This window comes from Budorcas taxicolor, chromosome 19, assembly GCF_023091745.1.
Source record: "Budorcas taxicolor isolate Tak-1 chromosome 19, Takin1.1, whole genome shotgun sequence".
In the NCBI taxonomy this organism is placed as follows: domain Eukaryota; kingdom Metazoa; phylum Chordata; class Mammalia; order Artiodactyla; family Bovidae; genus Budorcas; species Budorcas taxicolor.
Window position 1 is genome coordinate 45087075 of NC_068928.1, and position 17258 is coordinate 45104332.

A 17258-nucleotide genomic window follows, 5' to 3' on the forward strand; every position below is an offset into this window, starting at 1 on the left:
CCTGTAGCTATGGAATTAAAAGTCAAGGGAAAGGGAGGAAAAAAGTAATCTAGATAAATGACTTTATTCCCTCAGGTGACATCCAGTCAGAGCAGATCCTAGGCACTGTGCAAGTTTTAACAGAATTGTGTATGGTGAACAGAGAGGTAACATGACTTATATTCGGCTAAACTACATGCCTCTTCACTTAGACTCGGTCTCTCTAAGGCAGATCTAAAGAGAATTCACTCAGCTGCACGAAATCCATTTGATGTGAAGGGGTTCAAACTCAGAGGCCTATGAAGTGTCAGTCGCTGAAGATTAGGTCTGAGTGCCCCGCTCTCACTTTCCACCCCACAAACAGAGGAGGCATTAACTTGATCACTGACCTGCGGGCATCAAAGGAAGAGAGGAAGGGGTAGGGATTGGGGAGAAAAACCCACATAGTTTCTTCTATGCAATTATTGAAAAAAAAATTGTGCTGAAACTTAAAGAAATGAAGCATAGAGAGCTGACTGTCTGACAGATTTATCTCTTCCAAGGAAAGAGCCAACACAAATGTATGTGCACCTTTACCAAGAATAATCCTCAGCAAAGTGATTAGTCTGGAACTTTAATTTACTACTCATAAGGAAAAATAGAAATAAACTGGCTTAAAAATAGTCCAGCTGAAGGTTTCTGAAAGCCACAATTTTAAAATAAATCAACCAGCAAAGATTAAAAAAGCGTTCACTTTGTGATTGCAATTTGTTATTGGTCTAAGAGCCTATTTCAGCAGTAAATGAAATAAATTTCACCTCTGCCACCCACAGCTCACACTGTTGGAACAACAGGACTGAGTGTTTATGCATGAAGCTCAGAATGCAGCCAGTCTGTCCACCGAGGACCCAGGAGAGATTCATTCAACAGAAATTGGCTGAGGGCCTGACTATGTGTCCAGCTCTGTTCCAGGAGCTGTGGACTTACTAGTGAGTGAGAGCCAAGATCCCTGAACTCATACAGCTTCGAAGCGACACAGTTAGTATCTAACTAGTATGTCAGATAAGGACAAGAAGACACAGGATAGGCACAGAGAGGGGTAGAGTTACAAAAAGAAGAGAGGTAAGCTGCCAGTAGATGTGAGAAGGTCTCAAAGAAGTTTCATCTGTTTTTGCCCAGGCAGTAGCCTGGGGCTTAGTTTTCTATGTGATCCTGGATGCTTCAACCCTACAGTAGTTTGCGTGAAATTTCTAGGAGCCCTGCCAGGGGAGAATATATACAGCCTCTGTTTAACCTCTACACTCAATCACCTTGTCCCTTGAAACAGTCTCCCAGGCCCCCTCTGGCATCTGTGCATTGCTTCCTGACTTCTGATGGACAATGCCAGGTTCCCCACCTCCACCCCGTTAGATCACTAGCTGCGACCTTGGTTAACTCACTGACAGCTGGTGGGACTCTCAGGATCCTCACCTCTAAAATGAAGGGGCAGCAGAAATTGTTCTTTCAAGTCTTTTCTAACTGTAAAACCTAGTGACTCTGTAAATTAAAATTTAATTTTGTCATCTTTTCTTCTGTTTTTGAATTTTAAGAAGTAGGAAAGAAAGTACCAATAAGTTGTTGTTTGATCTCCGAAGCAGGTTGCTGACATCAACTTGACTCTGGAAATAATACAGGAGACTTTCAACTTAAAATCTTGGTGAGAGGGAACGATAACACCTGTTGGGATAACATTGTGAACTTTCTGTGCCTGAACCATATGGAGAAGGAAGCATCTTACCTGTAGGGACATCTCAATCAACATTAGTAACTTCTTGATTCCTATCCAGACCTTCTTCCCTTTGACTTGCTGTGTAATTGTGGTGCGTTCTTCATCCTTGAAATTGCCCAATAGCTACGAAAACAATAAAAGTAAGGAAAGCATTATATAAGGACATCAACAACATTAATTTCCACATTTACCCTTGAAAGAATAGTGATAAGAACTACCTGACTGGTTCAAGCTGATAGAATTCTCTCATATTTTAAAATCCAACTTGACTTTTCTGAATCCATTAAGTGCAATTATGAAAATGAAAACTGGAATCTTAAACCCTATTTTCTCATGGACCTTCAGTATAATTTAGAGATATGTTTGCTGGGGGAAAAATAGCTCCAATCCATAATAAATATCAGTTAAAATTTTTAACATTCCATTCTAAGAATAATCTGTATATGTCAAAGCAGACTAAATTTAATTCTCTCACTCAACCTCGGCACAAAAACTGCTCAAACAGGTAAGCTGGAAACATTTATCATATAGCTTCTATTTTGTTGGGAGTATGCCCAACTGTACAGGTCTTGAGGATTTTAAGAAGCCTTCCTGACTCTATCACTGCTGAACAAGTAACTAAATAATCTTTCTTAACACTTCATCAAGTCATTTGTGAACACCAATATTAGTCAAAAGTTTAATAAAGGATATATATTTTTTAAAAAATTAAAGACTATGTCATCCTCAAAAAAGAAAACATTTCCATATTATGAGCCTGTTAATAAAAGATTCCTTTAAGGCTTTAATTATTGCTCAAATTGATTAACTGCAAGTAAACAGACTGAATGCTAGTATGAAGAACTGAGTTTTCTATAATGTTATTCTACTTCCCTCCCCCCCCAAAGCTTCTGGCCCATGTAATCTATATGCATTAGTCGTGCTGGGCACAGAGTAATTCATTCCTGGCAGTTTGCATGCTGCTTCCGCTGAGGAATGAAGAATTACTTCACTCTCACTTGTATTTCTCTCTTTTTCCTCTAATTCCTGAAAGTGACTGGAGGTGTATCCTGGGTTCCGTGTTCTGTGTTAACACAGAAACTAAACACCAGGTGTGATGCCCGTAGCCACACCCGTAGCTCCTTTCTTTGGGCAGTGTGTACTCTCCTCCCTCATCCTTACCTCCAGAGCCTCCAGCAGCTGCTCCCCTGTGGCGATGTTGGGCACGTGGATGGTGGTGCTGAAGGCGTTAAGCATTTCCATCTCCTGAAGGACATCTTTGCGGCTCGTGGTCCCAATGATAAGAAGCTTGCGACCCTGATCATAGGGAAAAAAGGTATTAAAACACAAAGGAAAGAACTCATTAGGAAACTAGACTAAGCCTGAACAACACCCATTTATTTAATTGCAGAAATGCAAATGCTTAGGCAAAATAGAAGGAAAAAATTCAGAACTATCTTCTTGAAAATGTTCTTTTTGGCCACATCACACGGCATGTGGGATCTTAAGTTTCCTGTCCTGCAGTGGAAGTGGGGAATCTTAACCGCTGGACTGCTAGGGAAGTCTCTTGAAAAATCATTTAAAAATGTTATCAACGACATGATTTAGAAAAAGCAACACCTTCTTCAGCATGCAGTTCAGAAATAAGCAGCTGTTCTTTCTCCTCATCCACATCAGTAACATCCTGGGTCAGTAAATCAGGAAGATATACAAACCAAATAGAAAGATACTTTAATATATGTCTGTAATTCATCTCCACAGCCAATATATACATATTTCAACATATGTATGGTTGGAAAAAAAAAAAGAAAGTCCTTGCCACCCACTTAGCAAGACTTCATAAATGCTTTTTAGGAGAGGTCCTCAGGTAATAATATTTGTTTACATTTATGCAGCAGTGAAAGGCATGGTGCTATATGTTTCACATAATTGTCTTATTTAATATTTTTAACTTCATTTTAATTTTTAGCCCCCTAATGTAACAAGGAATGTTTAAAAACTATACCAGGCTTAAGCCACCATTCCTGATTCCCACATTCCAGAAGCAGCCATTTTCTACTCTCTGGGTTTTTCTTCTTGTATTTACTTCCTTATCTTTAAATAACAATAGCACTTTATTATTTTTAGATCTTTCTTTTCGGCTTTAAATATTATTTCCTGAATTCCTATTATGGAAGATGGAGACTTAATACTAATTTTGCACTAACCCCCGCACCTCCAATATGTCCCTTTTCTCATCCTTCCAATATAATGATTTCACAGTCTCTGGTTAAATCTATACTATTTATTATGATTATATAAATATGATTTATGGCTAAGCCATGTAGTATCATTTCTTGGGCAACATTTTGTTCTTGTTAAGAATTAATAATTGCCATTTCCCTCCTTTGCTTAGTTTATCAGGTACTTATCACAAGTTCATCCTGAAACAAATATAGCCACAAATATCATGCCAACATGTCCTAACATGTTCGGTTCAGTTCAGTTCAGTCACTCAGTCGTGTCCGACTCTTTGCAACCCCATGAATAGCGGCACACCAGGCCTCCCTGTCCATCACCAACTCCGGAGTTCACTCAGACTCACGTCCATCGAGTCAGTGATGCCATCCAGCCATCTCATCCTCTGTCATCCCCTTCTCCTCCTGCCCCCAATCCCTCCCAGCATCAGAGTCTTTTCCAATGACTCAACTCTTCCCATGAGGTGGCCAAACTACTGGAGTTTCAGCTTCAGCATCATTCCCTCCAAAGAAATCCCAGGACTGATCTCCTTTAGAATGGACTTGTTGGATCTCCTTGCAGTCCAAGGGACTCTCCAGAGTCTCCAACACCACAGTTCAAAAGCACCAATTCTTCGGCGTTCAGCTTACTTCACAGTCCAACTCTCACATCCATACATGACCACAGGAAAAACCATAGCCTTGACTAGACGGACCTTAGTCGGCAAAGTAATATCTCTGCTTTTGAATATGCTATCTAGGTTGGTCATAACTTTCCTTCCAAGGAGTAAGTGTCTTTTAATTTCATGGCTGTAATCACCATCTGCAGTGATTTTGGAGACCCTAAAAAATAAAGTCTGACACTCTTTCCACTGTTTCCCCATCTATTTGTGGGGATGGAACCAGATGCCATGATCTTCATTTTCTGAATGTTGAGCTTTAAGCCAACTTTTTCACTCTCTACTTTCACTTTCATCAAGAGGCTTTTTAGTTCCTCTTCACTTTCTGCCATAAGGGTGGTGTCATCTGTGTATCTGAGGTTATTGATATTTCTCCTGGTAATCTTGATTCCAGCTTGTGCTTCTTCCAGTCCAGCATTTCTCATGATGTACTCTGCATATAAGTTAAATAAGCAGGAATTTTAAAGTTTTGGGTGTATTTTTAAAATTTACTCATTTTTGGCTGAGCTGGGTCTTCACTGCTCCATGAGGGCTTTTCTCCAGTTGCAGGGAGCAGGGGCGACTCTCTTGTCATGGTGCGGGGGCTTCACACCGCAGTAGCTTCTCTTGTTTCAGAGCACAGGCTCTAGAGCACAAGCTTGACAGCCGTGGTGCACAGGCTTAGCTGCCCTGTGGCATGTAGGATGTTCCCAGATCAGGGATTGAACCGGTGTCTACTGTACTGGCAGGCGGATTCTTTACCACTGAGCCATCAGAGAAATCGCTTGGGTGTTTTTTCTTGAGGGCATTTCCCTTGTGGAGTCCTCTGTTCTCAGAGCTCAATCTGAACTGACAGTTCTCTATCTTCCTCTCTCCTCTCTGAGATTCCCTGTCTGCTAGCCCTCCTTTTTCCCCGCCGCCCCCCGTTTATTCCCTCTTTTCCATGGTGCACAGACTTCAAAAGCTTCCTGAGAAAAAGTGTACAGGAGATAAAAACTTAAGACCTGGAAATGCGTTTATTCCATCCTCAATATTGTACACCTCATACTTGATAGTTTGGCTAGGTATAGAGAATAAGGCTAGAAACAATTTTCCCCTCAGAATTATCAAGTCATTGTTCTATTGTCTTTTAATTTTCAGTGCTGCTGACTAGCAGACTGATGCCATTTTGATTTTCTGACTCATTGCTACTAACTTTTAAAAAATATATAACTTAAAAAAAATCTTTTCTTTATCTCTATGTCCTATAAGTTACAAACCTTCAGATAAGTCACTCTTTATTTCCTGAATGTATCTTTAAAAAAAAAAATCACATACTGTTATATTTCATGGATAGTACCTTATTTTAGGGCTCTGTGAATATTACATATTTAAAAAAATTTTTTTTATTTTCTCTGCTTTGTCTTTGTTTCCTCTGAGTTCCTTTTTTCCCCCCTTATTTGTTCATTGGTGGTTTTCTGCAAGTGCCTGGTGATTGTTGGATGACTACTCATATTTAAGAGTTAAACTATTAACTGGAAGCTCTGAAATCTGAGGGTTTCACTATAGGATGGTAAGACTTGGCTGATTACTGGGGGTCCCTCAAAGGTCAAGATGTGTACATTTTCCCCAGAGAATCTTTCAGTCTCCTTCCTGAGGGCTAAGGGGTCTGGGTACCTCACCACTCAACATGAAGACATCCATTTACTCCTATTTGCAACATGGTGCCTTTTTAGATTCATCTCTCATTCAGTGTCCATTATGCTCCCAAGAATTAAGCATCATTATTATCTCCACTTTACTGTGGGAGCTATTAAGTCTTATAGATTTGACTAATTTGTCCAAGGTCTAATAACTAATAAATAAGACAGCCAAGAATGGAAACCAAATCCAGAATCCAAAACTGTATACTGCCTTTTTTTCATGAAGAAAAACACATTTTAAAAATGTTTACTTGGAAAATGGAAGAAGAATGGACTTTAAACTATGTCACTAGATTTATGATACACACTCATTCCACAGATAAGCCTTTAATTCAATCATTACACCTATTCTCAGATCTCAGAAACTCAGGGCATTAAATGAGGAAAAGCCCAAACAATTACACTTTGGGTTTTGTAAATATTAAACCACTATTGCTAATAAGGCATGCTAGCTTTTCTCAGTCTTAATTGATTGTTTTTGTCCATCTGTTGTGACAAGAATAGATATTGTAAGACCATAAACAACGGCCCACCAAAGAAACGAAGTTGAGGCTTTCTGGTATAAGCAGTAATTGGCATATCAAGTGCCTGTGCAAAGACTATAAGAGAGAAGTATACCTATGAGGTACAGAGATTAAAGGGTAATCATTGTTATTATTCAAGAAATTAACTCGTTAAAAATCAAACACACTGTCAACAGACCCTTACCAAGCTACTGGATGAATATGGACTCGACCTGACACATGGAGAGACAGACACAAAAGAGATCGCTACAATACACTATGGAGAGGTGGAGGCAAAGGCGCAGGATGGGATGGAAGAGGGAAGAAATGTGTGGCAGAGAAACATCTCCTTTTCCTCTGGAGGAGACAGTATCTGAACTGTCTTAACGAGTGAGTGGGCTGACTTGGAGATGAAGGGGAAGGACATTCCAAGTCTGAAGGAGCAGAAACAGATAAATCCAAAGGCAAAATAACAAAAACTGAGATGTCGGGGGGTAATTAAAAACACATAAAGACACAGAAGGGCTTCCCTGGTGGCTCAGATGGTAAAGAATCTGCCTGCAATGCAGGTGGCACAGGTTCAACCCCTGGGTTGGGAGGATCCCCTAGAGAAGGGAATGGCTACCCACTCCAGTGTCCTTGCCTGGAGAATCCCATTGACAGAGGAGCCTGGTGGGCTACAGTCTATGGGGTCACAAAGAGTCAGACACGACTGAGTGACTAACACTAATTAAAGACATATAAATTTCTATTATGTAACAGTAAGGTGGTGCTTTTTACATTCAAGCTATTTTTCAACATTGAATTCTGAAAACTTGGGAACATATCTCAAAACCACATAGGCTGGTACCTCTTCATTATAATTAAAGGTACCTGTTGGGACTTCCCTGGTGGTCCAGTGGCTAGCATTCCATATTCCCAATGCAGAGGGCTCAGGTCTGATCCCTGGTCAGGGAACTAGATCCCACACGCTGTGACTAAGACCTGGCGCAGTCAAATAAATATTTTTTAAAAAGGACAAACTTAAAAAAAGAAAAGTTAACTGTTACTTTGCTTTTTTTCTTTAGGTTTCCAATGTTCCTAAGTCCATAATTCAAGCTCCCTCATTTTGCTCCTCTCTTACAAAGGACAACACTGGCCCTCGAAGAATGGCTTGCTAACCATTCTAAAACCTGGAATGGCCATTTTCCTAGTGAAACCCTGTCTTACGTTACCAGTGACTATGCGCTTCAGAGTGTTGAAAGACTGGGAAATGTGGAGCAACTTATAATGGAGACGCTAATTTATGTTTTGCTTTTCTTCTTGTTTAACAAGACTGCAAACACTGCAGAGAGGTCATGACCCAGGCAAGTTCAGGCCTTGACTTGTAAGCATCATCTTCAAGAAAACACCGAAAAACATTACCAAATAATTAAATTGTGCTGGGTCATTTTGTATATTAATTAGTGGTAGTACTCATGAGGCAGCTTTATCATGAAAAACCAGCTCTGAATATATTTAATATCCTAAATCATTCTGGAGAAAAAGTTGCCAGCAGCATGAGGTGGGAAGGCCAGCTTTAAAAACAGAAGTAGAGCTCAACCCAGAAAGAGAAATCCAACTTGTTAATGTGTGGCTACCAGTCTGAATCTGTAGTGCCAAACAAAACATGCCCCTTGATGGGAAGAAAAGAGGCAGAGAGATAACTTACTTGGGAAAAAAATGTTCCCAGAATACTCTGAGATTTTCCAGTTCTGATGCAATAAAGAAAAGGCCTAAATAAAATGACTATCTGCCAATCGGATTATGATAAACATTGTTCCAAGGTTAAATAAGTATTAGTTAACTAATTCTTACTACTATAAGAAGCAACTCAGGTGAAAACATTACCATGAAAAAGGCAGGGCTCAGTCAGGTGTTGATCCTTCAAAAAAACACTTCTTTACATGATGAAGAATGAGCCAAGTACTAAGCAGTATCTAAGCCTTTTGCCACACAAAGGACTAACCAGATAATCCACACCCTTTCATAGGTCCTGCCCATTGATTGGCCCCAATAAACTGATTTGTAACAAAAGTTCATGTGGAAGAAAGCTTTTTTTTTTTTCCCCCTTAAATAAAAATGCCACCAATATAATACTGCAGTGAAATAGAAGGGCTGATTTTAACCTGCTAACAAAAGTAAAGTCAGTTATGCAGTAAAGAAAGGCCAATTCTTTCCCTATCATTCAGTGCTGAGCAAGGGCAATACACCCTGGGTAAGAAGAATGAACTGGGAACAATTGGAAACCCTGAAATGGATTAAGAAGTGAGTGTGTCGGGGGCCTTAAACTTTATTTTCTCGTTGTTAGAATTTGAAGCTTTTGTAAATAAAAGTGAAGCTTCTCTGAATTTGGAATTTGTAAGCCCGGGAAGTAAAAGATAAAATAGATTAGCTGATCAGATCATGAACACGAATTGACTCTGTTCAAGTATGTATGGAATTATGAGATTTGGTTTGTGTCTCCAAAGTGAGTACGATCCAGCTGGGGAGAGTGAGTAAATATTCAGAGACCAAGGAACACACCAGCAAACACTAATGAGTAACGGCTGCGGGGATATAGCACAGAGGCACAGCTTCACTGGCAGAGGGTCTTCTGGGAAGATTCCTGTAGTATCACAGAGACGCTGGTGAAGAGGAGGCCCTGGAGGAGAAGGAATGAGTCTCCTAATTCCCCCGTGGGTGGTGGAGGCAGCTGAGCTAGAGCACCAAGGGCTGAAAACAGAGTCTTCTTAGAGCAGAGGGGAGTAGGTAGCCTAAAAAAAAAAAGAAGACTCTGAATGCTAAACTAAGGAAGGAAGTTTAGTATAAAAAGCAACAAGAAACTAAAGAAGGTGCTGGAGGAGGAAGAACTGTAATGGAGAGAAAGATGATCCCAGTAGTTTCATGCCGGGCAGTCCAGTGGCCTGTGAGGAGGCTGCTACGAGAAAGGCATCTCTGAAATAAGGTCTCAGAGCATGTGCGCCCAGGGAGGATCTGCACCTTTTCATCAGTGATGCACACACATGCCTCCTTTTTAAATGCAAGCCCGGGGTGGGGAGAAAGCAAGGGAGGAGAGGCAAGGTCCCTGACAGCAGCTTGGTACCGTGGAACAAGTACAGGCTCCGCCATTCACAGCTGGGTGATGTGGGTTGGATTACTGAACTTCTCAGCATCTGTCTCCTCCTCAACCATAAAAATGGGATTAAAAATCCTACTTCTACCTGTCAGAGTAGAGCAGGAGGTGAAGGATACTTGGGAAAGGGGGACCTCTGCCATCACTGTCAGGGGAGGCAGGAAGGAAAGGAAGTGAGATGGTCTTGAGAGGAACCTGAAAAGCCATCCTCTGCCTGGGACTGGGATGCCAGGAATCTGCGACCTCAGGTCAGGTGGTCAAGCTCTGGGCACCTGAGAATTCCCTTTCTAACAAGGCAGGCAGGGCACTGGCCGCAAAAGATTCCGAGAGCACTCTCCCAGAGGGCCAAGATGCACTCTGTTCAGGGGAGATGAGTGCTCCAGTCTTCAGCTTAACTAGGGTGACAGCAAGGCCCAGACGAGGCCTGAAGCTAAAGATCAAATACCCCTCAGAAGTAGCTGTGGTAGTGGGCAAGAGTCAGGTGCCCTGATGAGAGTCAATGACTCCGAGGAGAAATCAGCTCAGGGGAGAGGCTGCAAAGCTTTCCTGGTAAGAGGTGCTTCAGTTCATCCCATATACTGGTTTCCTTCTTGAAATGCGAGTAACAACTCATACTTTAATTTAGTTCAATGCAGATTAAAAGAAAAAAATTCTACCTACCGTAGAGCTTGTACAACTTTACCACTACATTTATTTGCAAGCCTGAATCTTGTTTCTAGCCTGTTGACTCCCTGGGGGCAGGGCCATGCTTGATTCATCTCTGTCCTTGCGGTTCTGAGCACAGCACGACTGGTGCATGAAAGACACTCCCATGTTCCCTCTGCCTCGAATGCTCTTTCCTGGTACAGCCACATGGTTCTCTGCCTCAGAGTCAGAGCTCTGCTTGAGTGTCACCTTTCCCATAAGGCCCACCTTTCCCATAAGACCCTCTTTCATCGCCCTTTATCAGGCTCTATCCGCCTCCCCCAACAGTAGGGATCTCATTTATTCTACCTATTGCTGCTCTTCCCTTGTGAGGACAGGACTTGTGTCTGTCTGGTTTTATTGATGGGTCCAGGGCTAGCATTGTGCCTTGAACATGGTGACCCTTCAAATACATTTGTGTTGAATGAATGAATGGTGATCTCAGTGTAGGTGTCAAGGGCCACAGATCACTCCCCCACTTCTTTGTTACAATTTCTCTTCTGGTCCTGAAATAACACACACTATATGGAAGGTTCAACAGGAAAATAAGTATCTATAGTTACAGTGTCTATGTCTCTGAGTCCCAAGCGTTGAATACTATGTCAACAAGTTTTAAAGAAAAGAATCTAGAATGAATGGCATGTATGCTTCATTTACAATATAAGTAGATGCAAAGGATGTCAGACCACTTTCTTTTAGCTAATCAATTGATTGTCAAAAGTTAAGCTGTAATTGTTCATAATGCAGACTACTCTCACGGAGAAAAGATTCATTACAAGCCATTACTTTAAGCTGGCAAGATAAGTATTGTTACGTATCTCCTATTGGTTTCTCCAAATCCAGGGAAAAATCTGACTGCTATTAAAAACAACCAAGAGTCTGGGCAGTGAAATGAGAGGAATGGGGCTTCTTTGCATATCCTGCATGTATTTGATTTCTTGATGCTCAAACGTCTGTAACTTCTTTTTCTGGTAGTTAAATGTTTCAGTTGAATACCAAAGGAAGGATGTTTCAAATAAATCAAGCTACAATGAGGCAGACAACTACACTTAAACTCTCCATTAGATTTTTACCCCGAAGCAAATTCTTAGTCTGCTGGTTTTGTAACCATCCTCCTGGTGCTGCCAGTAAGAAAGAGGACAACAGGGAGGGGAATTCACGATGCACACTGACTGTGAAATACGCAACTTCACCCCAAATAATTTAAATAATTACGAAAGGCAAGAGCAGACCACTTTGGGTTATTAAAGAATATTTTAGTACCAGTTTGTGAAAAAGACATGGAATCATCAGACTATCCTCAGAGCAGCTCTGAAAGCTTACCTAAGTTCGCTCCTTCCCTCTCTCCTCTCCTGGCTATTTTATAGGTGAGAAACCTGGGGTAAGCTTTTACATCCAGGGAGGGAGCTGAAACTAGAGTTCAGGCCTCACGGATATTCCCACTAAGCTTTGCCATCCATTTTTATTTGTGCAATATTAAAATTCTATCAGCAGTGGCTGATTTCTTAATGATGAGTTAGATAGGTATACCACCTAGAAATTATGAATTATGACCTCTGAGGAGAAAAGGTTAAATAAATTTAAGAAAATAAAGATGTATGACCATGCCACAGTATTCTCAGTGCCAAAAGGAACAGTTTTGTGGGTGCTTTCATTAGAAACTTAACTAAAATGATGACTGATTCATCAGCGAATCCAGACTCCTCCACCTGGCACCTACAGACTTTCCCTTCCTCCCTCTGCTTTTAGCTTAAGATGCCCTAAAACGTCCCCTGTGCTCTACGCAGGTCACTTTTCCTCTTCCTTCTCATTTAATTTCTACCTCTGTGGTTTTTTTTTCAGCTGTGCTGGTCTTTATTGCTGCCGGGGCTTTTCTCCAGCTGCAGAGAGTGGAGGTTACTCTCTAGCTGTGGTGTGTGGACTTTCCACTGCTGGAGCTTCTCTTATTGCAACGCACGGGCTCTAGAGCTCAGGCTCAATGGCCGCGGCACACAGGCTCAGCTGCTCCTCAGCATGCAGGATCCTTCGGAGTCAGGAACTGAACCCACGCCTCCGTCACTGTCAGCTGGATCCTTTGCCACTGAGCCACCAGGGAAGCCCTGTGATTTTTTTTTTTTTGCTTGTTTCAGAATTCACTAGTAATTATTATACTTTTTAAAGCTTTACCAATAATTAATACTAAAAGAATGTCAAGTCAAAGAAAAGGATGGACATAAAGGGAAAAACTGATTTAATAAATGTTGTAAGGCTTTATTATCTGTAGAGATGACACTTGCCAGTAGAACTTATGCATCAGGAGAAAATTTAATTTTAAAATGCTATTTGACTTTTTTAACTTCTTATTTTGTATTGGGGTATAACCAATTAATAAAAAATGTTACGATAGTTTCCGGTGAACAGGGAAGACACTCAGCCATACGTATCACTTCACTTGCTCAGCCGTGTCCGACTCTGTTACTGTTAGCCAAGCAGCAAATCAGCTGCAAAGGACTGGAACTTTGGTAGTTATACTGTTGAGTCTAAAGTGAATACAACTGTATGCACGTTAAGTTTTTCTTTCTCCTGATTATAAAATAATAAATGCTTACTGTAGAAAATGTATAAAATATAAGAAATAATAAAGCAGAAAAACCCACCCATAATCCACCATCTAAGATAAGAGCAGTTATCTTTAAGACAGAGAAACAGAACTTCCTTTTTACTTTTGTTTTTCATTTCACTCTTTAAAAAAAATTCTTTTGTGCATTTTAAAATGAACATCAATTAAAGAATAATAAATGCATTAAAATATTGGGAGGCTGAGCGCAAACTTTTCTTTCAAAAAGTTTGGTGGCCATAAAGACAATCACAGAAAACAATTCTGGCATATTCCCTCCAGGCCTTTTTTCTTTATAGCTGAAATCGTACCTAGAGAATAACTGAGGATTAGGTGGAAGGTGATCTGATCGTTAGGCAGGCAGTTTCTGACACTGGCCCAGTTTATACAGTTACTGCACCAGCAGACGGCCACCCAGCTTCTCATCTCCCTGCTCTGGCTGGTGTTTCTTCCTGTCCTCCCTCCCCATGATTACTTCTTTCTCAGGGAACCGGCACCTCTTCCACTTGCTCCAGGGCTGGCCCTGGCAGGGTCTGTGGGAGCGTGATGGCTGGCAGGTAGAGGCCAAGGAAGGTTTTGTTCCTGCTGACGTGTCTATAGGTCTGGCTTCTGGCTATCTGGAGCCTAGCTCCTTTGATATGGATTACTCTGTTGGTTTTATCTATTTTTGTGTATGAGGAAAGACAAGAGTCAGAGTTTTCTTTAAAGTGAATACTAAACTGAGTTGTGATTTGTAGTTTACAAAAAATTATAACCAACATGTATATTACTTAATTCTTAAGACTTAAATATTAAATATTACCACTGTTCCCGATTTACAGTGAGAAAATTGAGGCTCAGAAAGTGACTGGATTCACACTCAAGCCTTCTAACTCCTGAGCTCTTATTTACACTGCCAATGCCAGTTCTATTAACATGTGTAGTTAAGACCCTTCAGCTTCAAGATGTCCATTCAACAAATAGTATTATCTATATGGCCTAAATAAGTCTGGAAAGACAGAGAAGAGAGGAAGGGAAGGAGAGAGAGCGGGAGGAAGGGAAAGCAGAATGGTGGGTCCATACAGGTAGTCTGGAGCTTTCCCTGTGAAAAGCACTCTTGCCATTCCCCAATGTGAGAGGTAGGCAGGACTGTCAAGATGAAAAATGGTTACAGACCAAGTTGTGACTTAAAAAGATCAAGGCCTTGTTCCACCTATATTGTAATAACTATCAGGAACATTGATAGACCTTTGTAAGGCCCTCCTTAGTGGTTCTTCTCACTCAATAGCTGTTATGCCATAAAAGTATAAACCCCAAGGAATTTCCAAAGGCCTGTGTATTTGCTTTGGGGACAGGAACGTAGGAGAGAAGCTGTGAAGCGCTATTGTGTTCCACTTGGATTAGAAGGCAAAAAGGGGAACTTTAGTCACAAGCAGCTGTAGGCAAAAAGGCAGTAGGGGGGCAGTCCCTGGAGGCCAAGGTCTAGTGTAATGGGCAGTGTCCTCAGGGCCCCACAGTCCACCAGAAGCCCAGACCCTCTCTCTACTCCTCATGCTGCTGAACCCCGAAATTCCTGTTTCTACTTCATTCTCCCTTTTATAATCGGGATCTCCAATCCCCAGACCAAAGTATTTGTCTTAGGACTCAGGAAGCTTCTGAATTTCAGCGAATGGGAGATGGGGAAGCAGAGTGTCTCTATTTCTTTTGCCAGTATTGCTAGTGAAGGAATTTGAACCTGGGCATTCCAACTTGGAACGCTGAATTCACTTTCCGTGGAAATGTGCCATATACAGCAGTTACACTCCCTACCTTTCCTAACTTACATGCAAAAAAGGTTCTGTGGACTATCTAAAGGCACCTCTCTTCTTAAAACAACAACTGGGAGATATATTTCCAGTTCTAACCAACGGCCTTAATAAAATACTAAACCTCCAAGAACTTTAAAACAGTAAGAAAACAGGAAGAAACAGAATCTTAGATGTCAACCCCTGGCTCCAAGCAATGGGAACATTCAAATCACTCAAGAGAAAACACTGATCCTTTTTTAAGGATAAGATTCTTTACAAATGACATTCTCTGTGGACAACACTATACTCCGACTTCTCAGTAACTCTGTGCTTTTCACAATAAGGCATTAATACCTTACGTCTGTGCAGCCCACAGGTTTACACAGAACTTACACGATGTTCACTGGCCGTCCATGGCGGGGGTAGGGAGGAATCATCGCCATTTTACAGATGAAGAAATAGACACAAAGATGTTAAGGGACTAGTTGAAGACTATAAGGCCAGGTGTCCGTGCTAAGTCTCAAACTCAGTTTTTCTGACTCCAAGTCCAATACAGTGAGTAAGCTGTGCAGAGAGTACACTCATAACTAGATTCATGGCCTCATGGAACACTAGGATGGTAGAATCAACACTTCTCTAATGCTGATGTCATGTCACAGTAATACATCAATATTTAAGGCAATGAGAAAATATTTTGTCTCAACAACATTAGCATTTCTCTATGATTAAAATTTAGAGATTGAATTTTGAGTTACCTATAAATGGTGTGTGTATGTATATATCTAGCTTATAATTTTTGTATTAATTTGTATTGTAGATGTGCTCTACTGAAAAACAAACCAAAAACTCCATTTAGAAAACATGGTTTTACTGCAGCTGATTCATGTCAATGTATGGCAAAAACCACCACAATATTGTAAAGTAATTAGCCTCCAATTAAAATAAATAATTTAAAAAATAAAATACAGAAAAAGCAAAAAAATAAAATATGGTTTTATTTAGCAGATATTTATAGCAATATTTTATAAAAGGACTCAAACTTCTTTCACTGATTTTGATGAACTTAAAACTGTTCTATACACGTGTGTGTGTGTGTATATATATATATATATTCAACTTACACAGAACTCTCTGAGATAATCTACTAAGTGAAGTATACTTTTAGAGAATTTATTTATAAACTATGGTAGCCATCTAATATCACTGACTTAACAAATGGGAAAACTGGGCTTCTAAACTGTCAATCATCACCCAGATTTTTTTCAATAAAGAAGTCTAATGCAAAAGTCACCACATCAGTGATTACAATTAATGTGTCTGGCAAAATGACTAAACCTCTTTCCTAAAGTGGTTATATATCTTATTGAGTCATATTATAGTCATTAGCCCAAGTTAATTTTGAACAGATAGACAGACAGATATTCATGTTTAGGCCTGCATGATTTGGAGTCTCTTCCATTATTTGCTTATTTCGCTAAAGCAACCCAAAGCCTGAGGAGTTGCTTAATATCACCAAGACTTCCTAATAACATATCTGAAGTAAGATTGCACTGAGATATCATATAAGGATTACAGGAAAAGCAATTTTGTCTAGAGATCGGTGACCTTAAATGAAACCCATGGAGAAACAAACATGTCTGCCTGAGTTCCCATCAGGAATTTACCAAGAGTCTTACTGGTTCACACATTATTACACCCTTCCCAGCTCTAAGCCCTACTTCTTTCTTCTCAGGTTAATATTCCTAAGTGCCAGAGCAGTGAGGAAGGAATTTTTCTCAACAACTTTATTTTTTAGCTAAAAGTCTTAACAACTGTGAGGTCTTTTGAGTCCTACTTCAGTAATATTGCTACTAATTTGGAGTGGTCTTCTTTTGTAAAAGTTCACAGTTTCCAAAGATTTTGCCAGCTGGAATGCTGTGAATAAATTATGAGTGTTCTATGGTATCAATACTATTCAGCCCTTGGGAAGGGGGTTAGCACCTGGTGGGGATGCACCTCTGGCCAGCAGTGACTGACCTCGTCCACTTACCCAACTACATCATCAGATGTTATTATTTTCTATATGCCGGGATATGAAAAAGGCTGGGAAGCACTGAAGTGAAAAAGCAGTGGATCTCTATAAGTTACAAGGTTACTCTGGTACATATGGATCAGGTCTTCCAAACTGATTTGCAAAAACTGTCAGGTAAACATTAAGGCAGTCGGGTTAATGGGCTTAACTGCTCTCACACTTGTTGAGGAAACTAGGAAGTTATGTCAGTTCACAGCTGAGGAGTTCCTTTTCAGGCACTTTGTCTCCCGGAAGGAAAAAAAA

At 40.5% G+C, this 17258-nt stretch overlaps 1 protein-coding gene across 2 annotated transcripts in view; it reads right to left on the reverse strand.

Moving 5' to 3' along the window:
• Window positions 1-17258, reverse strand: part of NSF (N-ethylmaleimide sensitive factor, vesicle fusing ATPase) — a 148387-nt gene that overhangs the window by 3479 nt on the left and 127650 nt on the right. For both annotated transcript variants that reach the window (XM_052657417.1, XM_052657416.1), the window contains exons 18-19: window positions 2888-3022; window positions 1736-1849 (exon numbers count right to left, since the gene is read on the reverse strand). In XM_052657417.1, the coding sequence (XP_052513377.1) occupies window positions 1736-1849; window positions 2888-3022 (249 nt within the window). The remainder of the gene's footprint in view (window positions 1-1735; window positions 1850-2887; window positions 3023-17258) is intronic.